Source organism: Halichoerus grypus, chromosome 12 (genome assembly GCF_964656455.1).
Source record: "Halichoerus grypus chromosome 12, mHalGry1.hap1.1, whole genome shotgun sequence".
Classification (NCBI taxonomy): Eukaryota; Metazoa; Chordata; class Mammalia; order Carnivora; family Phocidae; genus Halichoerus; species Halichoerus grypus.
In genome coordinates, this window is record NC_135723.1 from 74,604,158 (window position 1) to 74,621,847 (window position 17,690).

A 17,690-nucleotide genomic window follows, 5' to 3' on the forward strand; every position below is an offset into this window, starting at 1 on the left:
TTGGAAACTCAGTGTGGAAGTTCTTCTTTAACTGATTCTATTCCCAAGGGCAGTAAGAAGCAAGGCCATCATTTAAGAGTGAGATGAGGAGGAGGTCTTAGAAGTTTGAGGACAAAGAATCATAAAATAGTTCACCAGTGAAAAAGCTGGTAAATGTACTGGGGAAATGGAATAGAGTTGCCAGGTGGCACTAAGCGCCCCACTTAAGGAGAGTGGCAAGTATGCATGCTTATCTTTCTTTGAAAGAGGTGCTTAAAATGTATTATTTGGGTTCCAAAGTTGATTATAAGATATAGGAACATTTCTGATCCCAACTAATTAAAAATTAAATGCCAGTTAATTAAAAAAATAAAGTTTTTCTACTTTCAACTGCATAGAATTAACACTTGGTTTACATTTCTGTGTGGTTTTAGAGGGGTCACTGTGGAACTTGTTTTAAGAGAAGAAAAATGATTTGTACAATCTTATAAAAGAATGAATATTCCAGAAGATACACCCCTCTTGTGGTAAAGCACTGTAATCAAATCAAACACAGTAGGAAGAGACTTATATTCTAGATAAAATTACTATTTTTTAAATGACGAGGAAAATCTTATTCTGTTGATACTTTATGCATGAAGAAACAATTTTTTTTAAAGATTTTATTTATTTGAGAGAGAGAAAGCACGAGCAGGGGGAGGGGCAGAGGGAGAAGCAGACTCCCTGCTGAGCCAGGAGCCTGATACAGGGACTCGATCTCAGGACCCTGGGATCATGACCTGAGCCGAAGGTAGATGCTTAACTGGCTGAGCCATCCAGGTACCCCTGAAGAAACAAATTAATCACAACAAATGTTGCCCTATTTATTTTCAATCTGTAATCTGAAAATTATACTGTATTTGTCAAGGAATTAAAAATATACTCAGAATATGCAGATAAAATGGACTTTACAGTATTTCCCTTGAATGGCTAATTATGCTTGAAGTACACTGGGGCAGATCATTATTTTAAGGAATTCAGTAATCTCTTTGGAAAACAAATATTTTATCAATTTGCATTTTCGTAGTTCATCCTAGTATTTGAGAGATGCATAAAGTTTGGTTTCATTAGAGAAAAAAACAGTGACTTATTCAGCCAATAGATGAAATATGATCATCTGTAAGATGAACTGAGGTGAAAGACTACTGTTAAATAATCGGGTAATATGTCTGTTTTCTTTAAGGAAACTAACATTTATTGAACACCTTCTGTTTGCCTTGATCGAGTGAAACATGATCTGTGTTAAAAGGACCTTTTCTCCTATCCTATTCTAGTTTAGTTCTAAGTCTTGAGCCCTTTTAAATTGAGGGATAACAGAAAAAAGTTTTGCTATGGCACTTACTTAGGATAAAATGTCAGACACCAATTCCTTCCAGTGATATATGGTTGAGTGTATTCTCAGAAAAGGAATGATGCAAGTCTTGCTGCTTTGGTATAACCAAGAGCAGAAATTACCACTAATTATAGTTCCTTATGCTATCCTTGTTTTCTACAATTTTTTCCTTTTGCTTGAAGTTTACCTTTCAACAGTTGTAGATCAACTGCATCTGTTCTAAGTATGGTAGTAAGTCAAGCAAGATTTAACTATTATATTCCTGTGAAATTGGGCCTGCCCTTTTTTACCTTTACTTTTAAAATCTGAGTATCATCATTTTGATTTTGAAAAAAAAAAAAAAAAACCAAAATCATGTATTACTTCTTTAGATTGATATGAGAAATTATTTGCCACATGCCACTCACTTTCATAACATCTTTAAGAATGTTACACATAGTACATGTCATAGTTCCCATAAGTGCATTACATAAAAAATTTTAAGGTACTTCTGTGCTTTCTATACTGTTGTCTAAATTTTCTTTTTAAATTTCCATTTTGAATATTTCCCTAGGTTTTTAATCCATAATTCAAAAATTTTACATTTTATCTTCATGCTTTGCATTCTCTGAAACAGTTTCAAAATTATTAATTTCCTAATGCTATATAACAAAAAAAATTAAATAAAAAATTCCTTATAATAACAAACAGAAGGGAAAAAATAAGGACTAAAAGGGTACTGACTTATGAACACTTTACAAATTCTATAAGATTCACTGTGACAAAGGAATAGTTTTTTTTTTTTAATTATTTTATTCTTTTCATCATGATAAAGTGCCCCCTTTAAGCCCCATCACCTATTTCCCCCATCTCCCACGCACCCCCCCTCTGGTAGCCACCAGTTTGTTCTCTATAGTTAGAGTCAGGAACATACTGTTTTTAAATGTCAAAGAATATTAGATAAAACTTTTATTTTGAATGTGATTTAGAATCATAGAATCAAACTTAAGAATCACTTATAATTTACTGCTTGATCAAAATTAACATAAAAATATAACAAATTATGTTTTTAACTCAAACTAACAAACCATTTTCTAAAGAAACTTTCTGCTCTATGCTCTCAGAACTTCTCTCGTGGAGTGTCAGCCAATAATGTAGTTATACTGTGCCACAAATAGTTAAAAGCAACATCTGTAGGTAATGTGAATTATACATACATTATTCAAAACAAGTATTAGCGTTATTTTCTCTGGAAGCTTAGCTTGCAAACAAAAAGAAGAAACCCAAATCCGCATACTGTAATAGCCGTCCTCTTCAAAATTCTTCTATTCCACGTAGATACTTCTTCCATTAATGGTATATGAGTTGGATCATTTTCTCGCTCATTTTGCAACTAATATTTAGTATGAGAAAATGAAAAGAGTTAATGTACACTGAAAATATCTTTGATTTTTAAAAATATAATATCCATGTTAATTCAATTGACGTAGAGGCGGCCAATGCAAGATTTCCATGGAAGATTTAAAGTGAACACATATGTCTTAAAAGTTTTTTTCCCCCTAGGATCCTATCATGGTAAATTAGTTTCACATTAAGAATAAATGCTTTCATAGATTATTAATTTTAAAATCATGTTTTTGTATCAGGAGATAAAGTTCCTCGAATGTTTCTATTTTTACCTACAAGCAATGACAGTTGTTATTTTTCCTTCTATATTTAAACATCAAATGATTTCTTACAAAAAAGTGAACCATTCTTATAGTATACCTACAATACATGAAATTTAACAAAAACTAGAAGATTTGATGCTACTGCTAGAAGTTTAATCCTTTATTTAAATATAACCGTAGGAACAAATACTAACAAAAACTTAAGTGGTTCTTCTAGGACTTCTCAGCAAGGAAAGTACATGGCCCAGTCAGTTTCTAAATACTCATATAAGAACTCCGTTGCTAAAGAAGGCACCCAACCACGTGTGTATGTGTATGAGAGAGAGAGAAGGGGAAAGAGACAGTTGATGGGGGAGGGGCAGAAGAGGGAGAATGAGCAGAAGCCAAAAGATCTTCAAAAGATAAAAAGAATCAGGCACATTTATAGAGTGATATATACTAGAAACATCCTGGGCTGGAGTGGTGACATAAATATTTTCAACATTAGCAAGAATAACTACATCTAAAATCTACAGTGTAAATATTTAATTTAAAAAGCCTGCAAAATTAATTTTAAATTTACAGCAGAAAACAGACTTCAATGCCAATCTCATTAATACTGTATTCTTGGCCTAACTTCCAAATGGCTTCATTCAGTAACAGATTCCTTTTTGACACTGATGCTCCATTTACTGAATCCTGAGACAGCCATTCCTTTTATTAACCAATTACTTAGAATGACCCTTTCTGACAGGAGCCTGTCAGTGTGTTGCTTTGAAAGAGAGTGATGTGGTGTTAAAGTCTAGCCTTGACCTCTCCTACCCTCTCTCTTTGTTACCTCCATACACTTATCTATGGTAACTCATATTTTTTTTTTATTTGCTTCAGTTATTATTGGTAAACTGAAGTATCATAAGCTTAACAGGCATAACAGCATACTCCCAAATCTGGAAGCCTTCGCAGTTCTCTAAATCAAATCTCATTATGGTGATTACTACTTTAGACTAATCCAGAAAAACCAATATAATAGCTTGCTTAAAAATTAAGACTTTCCTGACCAAAGAACTGTATCTGCCATTATTATAAACCAACAAATGTATTTTCAAGGCTAGTTCTTATATAGAAATGTATAAATTCAAGGTAGAGAAGGCCACAGAAAAAAGACTTTACGTTTAGCTAAAGAAAGCTAAAATTTCTCCTTATAGGTATGCATTATTAAAATAAATATCATGGTACCTGATTGAATTATTTATGTTTTAGAGTCAAAGTCACCCCTAGAGTAGTGTTTCTTAATTTCATTCCTTTAGGAAAAACCTGTCCTCTCGCTCTAATTTCATCTCAGTCTTCTTCCCTCTCCCCCTGCCCCACCGCCCCAAATGTTTTTAGTTCATCTTGGAGAACCCAAATAATTACCAATCCTGAGGAAAAGATGTCTTGGGGAATTTCCTACACTAAACATTAAAGGATGATGCTTTGCAGGAAGTATCTTTACATAGTCCTTCCAAATTTCCCCTGGATCTTCATGAAAAATATCATGCTAAGTAAAATCAATACCATTTTCCTTCACTTACTCAAGATGATGAAGGTAGTGAAGGTGAGTGGTGCTATAATTCTCATGTTGTCAACAAGTTCAGAAAGTAGAAAACCAGATTTTCGTAGGAGAAAGTTTGAGGAGTGGTGTGGATTAAAGGAACACGAAAGTGGAAGGAGCATAGTTAGGAGACTAATGGGGAGCCCAGTTGTCTGCCATACAGCAGGCCTCTTACGCCTGTGAATGCATAAATGTCAGGGATGATCCAACTTCTGAGATGCCTCTTTCTGTAGAACGGAGGTATCTTCTACAAGAATTCTGAGATATCCTGCTCATTTGCCCCATCTAAAATTTATTCCTCTATTATTTTGTAAAATGTGCTTCATAATTTTCTGCTTACTTTTTAAAAAGACTCCTTTTAATTGAACACATGTTAATAGCTAGGATGACAAATTACCTGGAACATGTATAAAGTTGATTCTGTGAAGAACTTTTTTTGATAAAATATTAATGAAAATATCAAATGACTTACGGGTTGAAGCTACACAAATTTAATGCATAATCTAACATTCACTTCAGCTATTTCATAAAAATATTATAGATACCAAAGATATTTATTAAATAGACTAAGAGAACTCAGAAGTGAGTTCCTGAGTCAAATGAAAATGTTTTCCTTTATTACCTATCTTCAGCACAGTTCCCTATTTCAGCAACTTGGATCTTGCTATAGCCAATTTTCTTAAAGGGGGGAAAATCATCTGTCCTTAAATCCAGATATATAGTTCTATATGAATACAGAAACACCACCAAAAAATCCCATACTCTTTAAGAAAGTCTAGAAAATAGAATATTTCTTCTAAAAATCTATCTCATCAACAGAACCGATAAACATGTCCTTTTCATAATTTCCCATCTGCATATTTATATGTAAATAAACTTTACAAACATAACTTCACACCTTCAACAAGTTGATACTTGATTTTCATTATTTTTTTTGGCTGCATATCATTGTAACAAATGGGTGTACCACAATTTGTTAAATCATTCTCCTGGCATAGGACATTATGGCACATACAATTTTGGAATCATTAAACTATTGAAAGATACAAATATTTTTATGGTCTTTGGCACATCTTGCCAAATTGTTTCTGAAAGGGGATGTGACACCAATCTCACATGAAAATAGCAGCTTGGTGAATAACCAGTAATGGGTAGGATGATCATTCTACCTTGCTAATTTAAAAGATGAAAATGATAGATCTTGTTCTTTTAGTCTGCATTCCTATAATGACTCACAAAGTTTGTTTCTTATATTTATTCCTTCCTTCCTTCCTTTTTCCACTTGTCTAGTGGGAGCTTAAGTTGCTCTTGTCAGAATTGCTTCACTGTCTGACATATTATTTGTACATCATTTCCCCCCTTTTTAATATTAAATAAATACCTTCTGAATTAAGTCTTTTAGTTTGCAGACCTCTTCACTCAAATCTTGAACATTACTAACCAGTTCTTCACAAACTGAAGTAAAATTCCGGGGAGAAGCCCATTCTAGTACTATCTGTGAATATTTTCAAAAGTTACATTTTAAAGAATGGGAAACAACTTTTTACAACTTTATATCTACAAAAATTATACAGTATTCTCACCCATTAAATTATGTAACTGAAAAGCATTTTTTGTTCAGGATAAATTCTGACACCAAAACGAAGTTAGTGATTTTATATAGTCACATCAGTTTCCTGAATACATTTACTAAATATATGTATGTATGACTTTATGGAGACTAACATTTAGTAATAATAAAATTTATGGTGAACAAATAAATTCATGAAGGTTTTAAGAATGATACAACTCCTATATTAGTGTTATATAAAAATCAGAGCAAAACAAATGCATTAAGATTTTTTCACGATAAATAGCTAAAACCAAATCACATGAAAAACTCTACAAAAAAGTTTGCTTTTACAGGTCACTTACACTTTAACTTCTCCTTCATTAAAAAACCTTATATTGATACGGTTTTTAATAACACTCAACACATTGTTTTGTTTCAACTTTCACTTGGGTCTCCTGTCACTTTATATTTTAAACAACTATATTCCCTTTAAGAACAAATGTTAAGTTCAATACACAGATCAGTATAATTTTTGGTCTGACTCATTTTCCTTTTCCTAAGCTAGAACAGTTTTTCAATTAATTAGTATATAAAGGAGTAATAATTAAACATATTGACCTATTTACATTTCATGTGATTTTATAGATGAAAGATACAATTTTACCAGATCACTGTTTAGAGAATTATCATTAACTTATCTGGAATGTTCTTCAGCACTCATACTTTTCTTTTTTTTTTAAATGTTTTATTTATTCATGAGAGTCAGAGAGAGAGATAGAGAGAGGCAGCGGCAGAGGGAGAGGGAGAAGGAGGCTCCCCGCTGAGCAGGGAGCCCGATGCGGGACTCGATCCCAGGACCCTGGGATCGTGACCTGAGCCGAAGGCAGAGGCTTAACCATCTGAGCCACCCAGGCGCCCCAGCACTCATACTTTTCTTAACAACTTTTATAGAATACCTTGTGAGAATTTACAGGCAACTCAGTAATGATATTCTGTACAGCTGTTATTAAATGGCCACACTGTTTGTTTAATTTCAGAAGAAAGTTGAGGAACTCATCACCACTAAAGAGAGGAAACAAATAGGAATCACTAATATGAGCAAATTACTTCATTCTACTGGGTTAGTTACTCAATGTCTAGTCATAATATTTACTAGATTCTTTAAAAATATTTATAGAATAGCTAATATGTATTAGCTATGAAATAGACATTGGGTATACAAAGAAAACAAGTCTGCAATCTTGAGGATCTCAAGCTTCAGCATGACAGGCAGACATACAATTATAATCTCATTATTCAAAGGGACATATAAAGAAGGAATATAAAAGTACCAATATTTGAGTATCTATTACATGAAGGCACTGCACTAGTTATTTTACATTTATTATTAATTCCTCCTAACAACTCCCATAGGGTAGATGTTAACATTAGCTTATAGTTGAGACATCTAAAACTCAGAGATAATGAACTTAGTATAATGGGAATAGAGAATTCGTAATGCTTCACAGAGATGGTACTTGAATATAAATTTACACAGTCTTAATGAATAAAAGGAAAATACATACCTTTCTTGTGACACATGATTTTCAGGGCCACTGAATATTGACAGGCACGTTGTAAAAATCACAACTCTAGAGTACGCATTCATCACATACTATGTGAATGGCTGCCTACTCCCCACCCCAGAGCTGTACAATATGCCTCCTGTTAGGATGTATCTCTCTTTACCCTGCCACAGGAGCAACATGTCCAGGGTGGGGCTGTTTCTCCAGCCTGTTCTCAGAATAATACAAGACGGAGATCCACTTCAGGTGCAGCCGTGATACAGGTGTTCAAGAAATACATTTTGTTATTATAAATCATTTAGATTTAGAAGTTATTTCTTTTTTTAAAAGTGTAGTGCTTTTATTTTTATTTTATTTTATTTTAAATTGGGATGGATTAAAAAGAGGCACAAAGGAACTTTCTGGGGTGATAGGAGTTATTTCTTACTGCAGCATGGCATGGTGTAAACTAACTAAAACAACAGACCATGTTTTAAAAATGTGAAGTGTTGGGAAAAAATTTATACCTTAAATAAAGGTACTTCAAATAAAAGATAAAAATACCTGGAAAAATTAAAACCAAAATTACCACTACTCTTACCACCTAAAGATAATGACTGATACTATTTTCTTCCAGAGTATTTTCTTATAGCACACATTTTCTTCCATTATTTTTCATATGCATATATACAACTGGCATTATACCTCACATTCCATTTTATATTTGCCTTTTATACTTATTATGAGTATTTTTTCATGACATTAAGTCTTAAAATAATTTGAAGGACAGAACAGAATATATTAACGCAATGTAATTCAACCATTCCCCTGATGTTAAATATTTAGAGTTTCCAATTTTAGAATGTTTATAAATAATAGATGTGAACAATATATTTTTACATAAAATTCTGTATCTTTTTCTTTTTGGAGGAGAAATAGTTTCCTTAATGGACACAGTTTTGAGATGTCTTTGATATACTCGAGTAAATGTCAGGTAGGCTCAGAGAAAAGGTCTGGACATAAACTGTTGAAAACGTCAAGATATGGATGAAAGCTTACTGTTTCGGTTCAAAGTATCTCAAGGTAGTAATGGAATAGTTATTATTTTTAAACTGCATTCTCCAATTCTGCAAACTAGTAAGGCTAAGTGTAGAAAAAAGTAAATGTACTGTGCATATGTGTTCTTGTAACAGACTATTTTAGAAAATTTAACACATAGAAGGAAAGTATCATAAAATAAATCAGTAGCTAGATTGTTGAAGTCACATTACCAGAAGATTATAATCAATCAGTTCAACTTTTCCTGCTGTTAGTTTTCTTATGACTTAATGACTAATTTCTTCTTTAAAGAATGACTTTGAACAAATGGGAAGTAAAACCTTTTTCATAACAGCATGTAAACAAAGTCTGTGATTTAATAACAAGGTCAAATTCCTGGAATATATGTCTGCCAGTTATATTTTTTAAAAAATTCAGCAGTTTTAATAAGTGAACCATTCAGGATTCTGCACATTCTTTAAGTCTATTAAATTCCACAAAGTAAATTCTTACAGGCAACTCTGCCATCATATAAATAAGTTACATTAAAAATTTTAATTTCCAATTTAGTCATGTAGAACTTAGAATATTCATTCCTTCACAGAGACAATAAGTTAAAAAAATTTTAAAAAGTAACAGAGATTCAAGAAGTTTTGCTGATTTTAAGTTCTCACACCTGAAATCCTTTTAAATATTCAGTGTTTAAATATTTAAGAGTTATAATGTTATTCTGAAACAGTGATGAGGCATTATTTTGAATACAGATCATCTTGTTATAAGGAAAAAGATAAAGAGAAATAATTTAATTTTGCAATAAGCTATTTAGAGAAATCTGGATCATTTAAATTATCCCATGGAAAACTTCTCTAAATCCTAAAATGTTGTGGAAATTAGTAATTTATTTGTTTAATTCATGTTTATTATAGTTGCAATGTTACTTTTAGATAGGATACATTAGTGCTGATAGTTCTGCATTTGTAAGTATATTTTATAAGACAGAACTTGGATGACCCTCAAGGGAATTAGGATGAGTGAAAAAAGCCAATCAAAAAAGGATACATACTATATGATTCCATTTAGGTAACATTTGTGAATAATATCATTATCAAGATGGATAACCAATTATTGGTTGTTAGGGATTGGGGGGATGGGTGTGGCTATAAGGGAGCAGTATGAGGGAGCTTTATAGTAATGGTATGTTAAGTATACTCGTGGCAGTGGTTAAATGAAGATACACACGTGATAAAACTGAATAAAGCTATACACATACATACAAATGAACACATGTTTAACTGGTGAACTACAAATAAGCTATGTGGATTGTATTACCTGTGTCAGTTTTCTGGTTTTAAAATACTGGGTGAGACTGAGTGAAGAATGCATAGGACTTCCCTGTACATCTCTTTGCAATTTCCTGTGATTCTGTTATTTATTTCACTTAAAAGTTAAGCAATTTACTGCCCCACAAAATATTACTAAAATCAAATACAATTATTTTTAAAATAGGTTTTAGATTACTAATAATCAGTGCTTGACAAGTTTATAATATTGAAACCGAACTTTATATACTGACAACATAATTCCTTAAAGAGTAAGGCTGAAAATAGAGCTGAGCTACACTGCCAATACTTTCTTATTGCCCTAAGTGAAAAAAATTACTACTCTGAATTTTCAACTTGACACTTGAAATGATTTAAAGAGAATAAGAGCTATACTACAAAAAGCATGGGATCTCATATAGTTCATTTAACAAAATGCAATGAAAAAATAAAAGAATGTTTCTAAGTGAGTTAACAAGAAGATGCAGTTTTGCTTTTTGGTAAAATGACTTTATAAAACTTGATGTTATAAAGTACCTCCCACTTCAGAACATAATATATTGTAAAATGAACTATCCATTTCCTTGGGAAAATGACAATATTAAGTAAAAAGACTCAGAAACTATCAAAATTAAACTTTTTAGTTCTTTTTTAAGAACAGCTGATTCTAAACAATATTAATGTTAATTTTACCTGATTTCCAACTTTGCCACTTCAGGTAATTCTCCAAATTTTATCTCTTCTACCTCTAGTTCTTTAAGAGCAGCCAGAATTCTCTGCTGATCTCTACTGGTAATTCCATTCTAAGTAGAAATAATTTTAAGGTACAACAGGACAGTCATACTTGAGTAATTTAATATTCAATATTAGTAAAGAAATTTTCTACTTGATTAATTCACATCTTGAAAAAACAATTGAGAAAAATAAGAAACACTGAAAAATAGATGGTTTGCTTTTAATTGTGATTGATAAGGTTACATCATTAAGACGTTTAGATATATAGTGACTACAGCCAATTTTTTGCAAAATTGGATTCTAAAAGCAAATTACTAGATATTAAAATTTCCAAAACCACCACAGTAAAATAATTTTTCCTTCGAAGTATTATTTAAAATATTATCAGTGATTAAATAAGGATTATGTCTTCCTTTGTCTTTACCTTTAGTGTTAACTAAATTTTCTCTCCTGGATTTAGCTAAGTAGTATGTTTATTTTGACTTGTAGTAATACTGAAGATTTCAAGTTTCCAATGTGTTCATGGAGGAAGATTATTATTTTTTAGGTATTCTATTAAAGTATCTCTCATATTTCCCAAGCTTATTTTCAAATTGTTACTTAATAATAGTGGATGGCAAAATAATAGGTCTTGATCTTTTTGAGAACCTAGCAAAAGGCAGTATTTGGATGACACATATGCATACCTACATACACAAAAAGCCACCTCTTATTTCTAAGTAACCTGGTTTTACAAAACTATTCCAGATTAAGAAATGAAGCACCAGTTTTAGTTGAGATGTCATGATTAATCTGAAGAAAAAAAAAAAACTCTAAGTCTTTAAATGTTCTTAAAGCAACTTAATACTATAACAGAAGATTTTAAATATGGTTATCCATAATCGTATCTAGTAAAAAACCTAGCAAAAGGTCATTTACAGTCTATACCCCTAGGATTTTTAAAATAGAAAATAAAAGCATCCAGAATTCTTAAAATATGGAAGAATGTCTGGAGTTTTTGAAACTGATACTAACCTTTGTAAATTCATCTTTCCTCATGGTCAAAAGGTGTCTTAAGGTTATATCCCTTTCCTGTAGAAAAGAAAAAAAATGCAACCTTTCAATATAAGTAAGACATTAGAAAGGGAAGTAAGCAAATGTCATAACCTAGTCAGTTATATACTACCCTCCTAAACAACTTACAATTCTAAAAGGGGATAGGATATGCAGGTATAGAACTCTACTACTGGGTAGACAGTAGAGTGTCTTAATATATATAATTACCTAAAAAAGTACAAACATAGCCAGTTTCCCAGATTCAAAGAAAATCATTACAACTTTTATTTGCTCACATAAAGGGAAAGATAGCTTATAAAATTTGACAGAAATTATGTTTTATGAATATTTTAAATTTCTAACTGCATATTAAACAATAACTCAGTATTTCTCAAATAGGAAGAAGTTTCAAGATTATACAACGTAGCCCAATTCTGAACTACCTAAACAGAATGTGCATATTCCTAAAGAGAGCCTATCTTAAATAGTGCTTTACTGCTTCATATCAGCTAAATTGCTGATAACTGTCATCTATTCAAATGCCATAATACATATCTGAAGTATCTGTAACAATGCTAGGCATATGATCTAATTTAATCTCTATGACAATCCTAAACTAGGTATTATCATCTTTATGAAAAAACAGATTTAAGTAACATTTCAGTTAATCATTAGAACAAGAATCTGATACCAGATTTGTTTGACTGAAAATCATGCTTCTAATATTCTATATGGGAAGATCAGCAACTGTAAAAAACAAACTAAGGGCTTAAACGTACAAGGAGGAGTTCTATGAAGTTTTAGGCAGTGAGTAAAAGCTGTTTATTCCAGCCAGATTCAAATTTATATAAATTTCCAGAATAATAAATTTTTCAAATGTTTTTAAGTTTAAAATGGGATCTACTACAAATTATGGAGAAAAGTGTACTTGGCACTTTTATATCAGCATGCTTATGAATTAATACTTAGTTAACAAATAAACATACATATGTAACTCACTGTAGCTCACACAAAATCTTACCTTTAATAAATCTGTCATATGTTCAAGTCCAAGACCATGTAAAAATATTTCCAGATCTCCAAATGCTGTATATGAACTATACATATTTATAGCAATGTCAATTTCAGAACAGACTATAAATGCACAATCAACATATATTTATAATACAGAGAGAGAGAATAAGAATGAATCTATATAGAACACAGTTGCAAATTTACACACTAGACCTATGGTATATCAAAGAAATAAGGAAGGTTTCTTGAGTGAAGATCTAAGTAAACAGAGAAAATGATGACAATAAAATGTAGTTCATCTTTCCTAAGAATTAAATTAGTTGCCTATATGTATGTTCCTTGTGAGGTCTCTATACATGAAAATCTCTTTAATTGTAAGAAGTAAAGATTTAATAATTTTAAATGTGGGTAAGCAGAGAATAATTTTGTGGCCATGTACTGAACTGTGTTCAGCAAACAATGTATTTTTAATTTTAGCTTATAAAATCAGAAATCTGCTAAAAAGAATTAGTAAGCAAGATGCAGTCTAGTTTGCAGGGTGCTTGGGTGGCTCAGTCATTAAGCGTCTGCCTTCGGCTCAGGTCATGATCCCAGGGTCCTGGGATCGAGTCCCACATCGGGCTCCCTGCTCGGCGGGAAGCCTACTTCTCCCTCTCCCACTCCCCCTGCTTGTGTTCCCTCTCTCGCTGTCTCTCTCTCTCTCTCTGTCAAATAAATAATTAAAATCTTAAAAAAAAAAAAAAGCAGTCTAGTTTGAACACTAACAAAAATATAATCTTTGACTTTTTAAGAAATAAATTTCACTGTTATTTAAAGTCAGAAATTATTCTCATTACTGTTAGTTCACATATATAAAATTTTTCAAAAATTCTGGAGAAGAAAAGCATTTAAAATGCAGACATTTCTCAGTGATATTGAAAAATGCTTGTAAAAGTGTAAAATATCATATTTTAAACTGTCATCACATTTACTAAAACTTCTAAAAACATGCATATTTTTTGCTTATTTATAGCTATTTTGTCAAATAAAAACATGTTATTTACCTAAATATGTGATCTTTTTCTTTATCAGAATCCGTTGTCAATAGTCTACAAATAGTCTCTTCTTTAGTTAGCTGTTGAAGCTTTCCCTCCAATGGATTTAAAGTTAAAGAAAGAAAATTGAAGATCTGCAAAAAGTTAACAAGCCATTCAAATACAGTTAACATTATTATATACTATCACTTACACTTAGAATCTAACTTTTTAGTAAGTCAGGGTTATGTCACATAATCAGCCAGAACACAAAATCAAGTCTCTTTAAAAAACAATTTATTACACAAAATAATCTTTGATGTTCATAAATTTCTTATGTCAAATTCAGTGTCATCTACCCTAAATTTAATAATGCAGTAGACTAATTAAAAGTTTCCAAATTTTCAAAGCTTAGAAGAAAAATGGTAAATTTCTTTTTGAAGTTTCCCAGGGCGTTAGTAATTAGTAATTATTCTAGAATAATTTTGGAAATGCAGATTTGAGTTAGAAAATGAAAGGCATATTTATCAGATTGCTTAAAATATAGAGAAAGTTATTTTCCATGCAGTAAAAGTGGCATGGTCTGATTATGTGATGGAACTTTTCGAATGTTACATGCTTTCAAATTCAGAAACTCAGGTTTAGAAGCTCTTGAACTGTATGTTAGTTTTACAGTTGTACTGTATTTGATCCTTGCTTAGAAATTACAGGCCTTTGGTCAAAAGCTTTAATACTCAGACTAAAGGTTTATATCAATAAAGTGATTTAATGTGTGGCAAATATTTATTATTGACTTTAATATATAAATGACAGTAGATCATCTACCCAAGTAGGTTATCACTTTATTATATGCCTTGTTACATGTATAGGAGTAATGTAGCTTAAAGGATTTAATTTTTAAAATGTTTAATATGTATTAATTAAAATTAAAAAACAACATTTTAATTACATGTTCAAATTTTGGCTTTTTACTAGCTTTCTCAAAACACTAGTTAATTTTTAAAAGTCTGGACCAGTTTGAATTGTTAAATGTCCTATTACAATTTTATTTCTAGGGCCAGAATAAGACTTTATTATTTCCTTATATAGCTTTTAAATTACCACATTATAAATGCCTCTTATTTAGTAAAAGTGAATACTCTAGTAAAATAAAGTTTTCATTACCTGGCTGAAGGAAAATTACATATTTAAACATTTAATAATAGCCAGATACACTATTATGACAGTTGTTAAGTTCTAACAAAATATTACAAAAGTTCTGAAATAATAATATAACATGCCATAGAAAAATTAATACATAGGATACCTCTAGATGTTTATTTCTTTTTGCAATGTCACTTGGTGTCTTTCCATCTTTGGTTTGTAGCATTTTATTAGCACCAAGTTCAAGCAACTTCAAAACTACATTTTTATGACCCTGACGTGCTGCCCATGTTAAAGCCTGTAAGTGGGGGAAAAGAAGATTGTTTAAAGAGAGGGAGTGTATATGAGATAGAAAGGAAAACTTTTCAACAGTATTTATGGCACAATAAAAGAGTGAACATGGTTAATTAACAGAATGATGCAATCTCTTCATTTTACAGTATAATGTAAATATATTTCCAAAGTTGTAATTGCAAAGCAGACTGCCATTGCTCACTGATTTTATAAAATCAAATAATGTTTTACATATTCAAGTGATGTTATAGAATGAAATAATTTATCTGCTAATCACTGAACTGTTTTCTGTAAAAACGAATTCTATGTGTATTCCAGAACCCAGGCTTTGTTGTGTGTTACAGCTTCTTGTGTCAAGGGTGAGGGCAAAAAGAAAAAAGTTCATTCCTTTTTTTTCCATTTCAGCTGTTTTCTTCACCAAACAGCAATTATAACCCAGTCCCTCTGTAATTTTTACTTCTTAAAAACTTTTTTGTGGACTACTGATAATGACAAGATATAAAAAGGAACATTGTGCAATCAGTTCTCACAGTATAACCATTCTCATCCTGGATATTAACTTCCGCTCCATGAGCAACAAGGAGAGCAACAACCTGAGGGTGACCATCTCGGGCAGCATACATGATTGGAGTCATAAGTCTCCTGAAGAGGAGGAAGAAAAGAAACATCTGTGTTAATGCTGCCATTAACAGCTACTCAGTTTCATGAATTTTACCATATCCAATACCAAAGTATTGTTTTGAAAGCAAAGGAAATGAAAGCTTTTAATAAATCAGATGATTTAAAAATCCAATTTCCCAGCAAATAAATGTGTAGAAGATACTTTTAAAGTATTGAATGCTTACACAGCACCCTCTAGTGAAGAGATGTGTTTAAAAAAAATCACTAAACAGGCCATACTTTCTAATATGAACTTTCATTAATTTCATATTCATATAGAAAACTATCAGAGTACCTACAATGCTTATTCTGGGAATATAGTGATGAATGACACAAATAAGGTCCCTGTCACCTCAGCATTGCTCATACTTATTAAATGCTTATTATATTTTATTTATTACATTTAATAAAAATAAAAGTTTAAAATGCTCTCTTATTTCTTAATGTTGTCCATTATGATTCTATTTTAGTTTAAGCCTGAAAGAATTTTACCCTGACTTGGAGTCTTACTCTAATCAAGAAAGAGATAGTTTAATAGTTTAGCCAGACTCTCAGAGACTATTTTCTGAGAGAGCACAGTGGTTCCCCTCTAGTGTATCATTTCTCAAAATAGATATTCAATCCCTCTCCTTCTGGAAGTTAGTCAGCTTCTGGTTCTATTACAGAGGATACCAGAAAGATTCTATTAGTTCTACGTGGGCTGAACTTAGTATCATGGTCTGTTTTAAAGGAGGTCTGGGATCCTGGGCTCAATCTTCCTGAGTTGCCTCAAATATCTGATTTATATACAAAGAACTTCACAAAAGAACAACAAATTAAATAATTTCAGAATAATGTTTTAATCTGATTAAGGAAGTTCACCTTGGTTACTCACATTACATACATGACCTATAAATTTCTCTATAAGGTTTGTTAACATAAGGTATATCCTGAATCTGATCACTTCACACTAATGTCTTTAGCACATAAAGATTCACACACTTCTCTCTTTCTTCTATTTCCTAGCGTATTAAAATTTCAATGTTTTATTGGAAACTATATGCTAAGGTAGCTGTCAAGCATTGCCTCTTCTATCCTGAATATCTCCTACATAGTGGCTTCTTTAGACAGACAATCTTTACAAAGTAAAGAGTGAATTGCCTGGATAACTTAAGAAAACATGGAAAATACATACAACAGAAAAAAATTATGAGTCAACTAGTCATTGAAATTCTCCACTATGTCTAAATTAGACCTCTTGATGCCTTTTCTTCATCCCACCTTCCCTGTAACAGCCCAAATCTGGTCCTTCTAATCTTCCCTATTTCACAAAGCTACCATTAACCACATAAACTCAGGCCTATGACTAAGCATAATTTATGACTCTTCTCCATGACTCCATTTATGCCTTTTGTGTATGGAGTCATACACAAGTCATCAGCTGGTCCTACTGGCTCTGCCTTCACAATATGTTCTGAATCTAACCACTCTGCACCATCTTGTTAGCCACTGTAAGCAGTCTAAGCCATCATCATCTTTCTCTGACCTGTATTATGGCAATAGCCTCATAATTGCTCTCCATGCTTCTGCTCTTGACCACTCAGTTTATTCTCTTTGAAAATGCCAAGTTCTTCCCCTTCCAGGGACTATGCAAGGGTGGTTCCCTCCACCTTTTCCTAGACCTTTATAGCGCATACTCCTTCACCTTATTCAGATCCTCAGTAAGAGAAGAAAATCAATAAAGTTGACAAGCATATAACCAAATTGATCAAGATAAAAAGAAGACACAAATTA

General features: G+C 31.8%; 1 protein-coding gene across 1 annotated transcript in view; it reads right to left on the reverse strand.

The window, feature by feature from the left end:
• Positions 1–2,464: 2,464 nt before the first annotated feature.
• ASZ1 (ankyrin repeat, SAM and basic leucine zipper domain containing 1) overlaps positions 2,465–17,690 on the reverse strand; it is a 47,558-nt gene continuing 32,332 nt past the window's right edge. The window contains exons 5-13 of the mRNA XM_036077137.2: positions 15,788–15,899; positions 15,127–15,261; positions 13,851–13,975; positions 12,815–12,890; positions 11,773–11,829; positions 10,717–10,826; positions 7,079–7,184; positions 5,952–6,065; positions 2,465–2,723 (exon numbers count right to left, since the gene is read on the reverse strand). Of these exons, the coding sequence (XP_035933030.2) occupies positions 2,571–2,723; positions 5,952–6,065; positions 7,079–7,184; positions 10,717–10,826; positions 11,773–11,829; positions 12,815–12,890; positions 13,851–13,975; positions 15,127–15,261; positions 15,788–15,899 (988 nt within the window). The 3' untranslated portion in view covers positions 2,465–2,570. The remainder of the gene's footprint in view (positions 2,724–5,951; positions 6,066–7,078; positions 7,185–10,716; positions 10,827–11,772; positions 11,830–12,814; positions 12,891–13,850; positions 13,976–15,126; positions 15,262–15,787; positions 15,900–17,690) is intronic.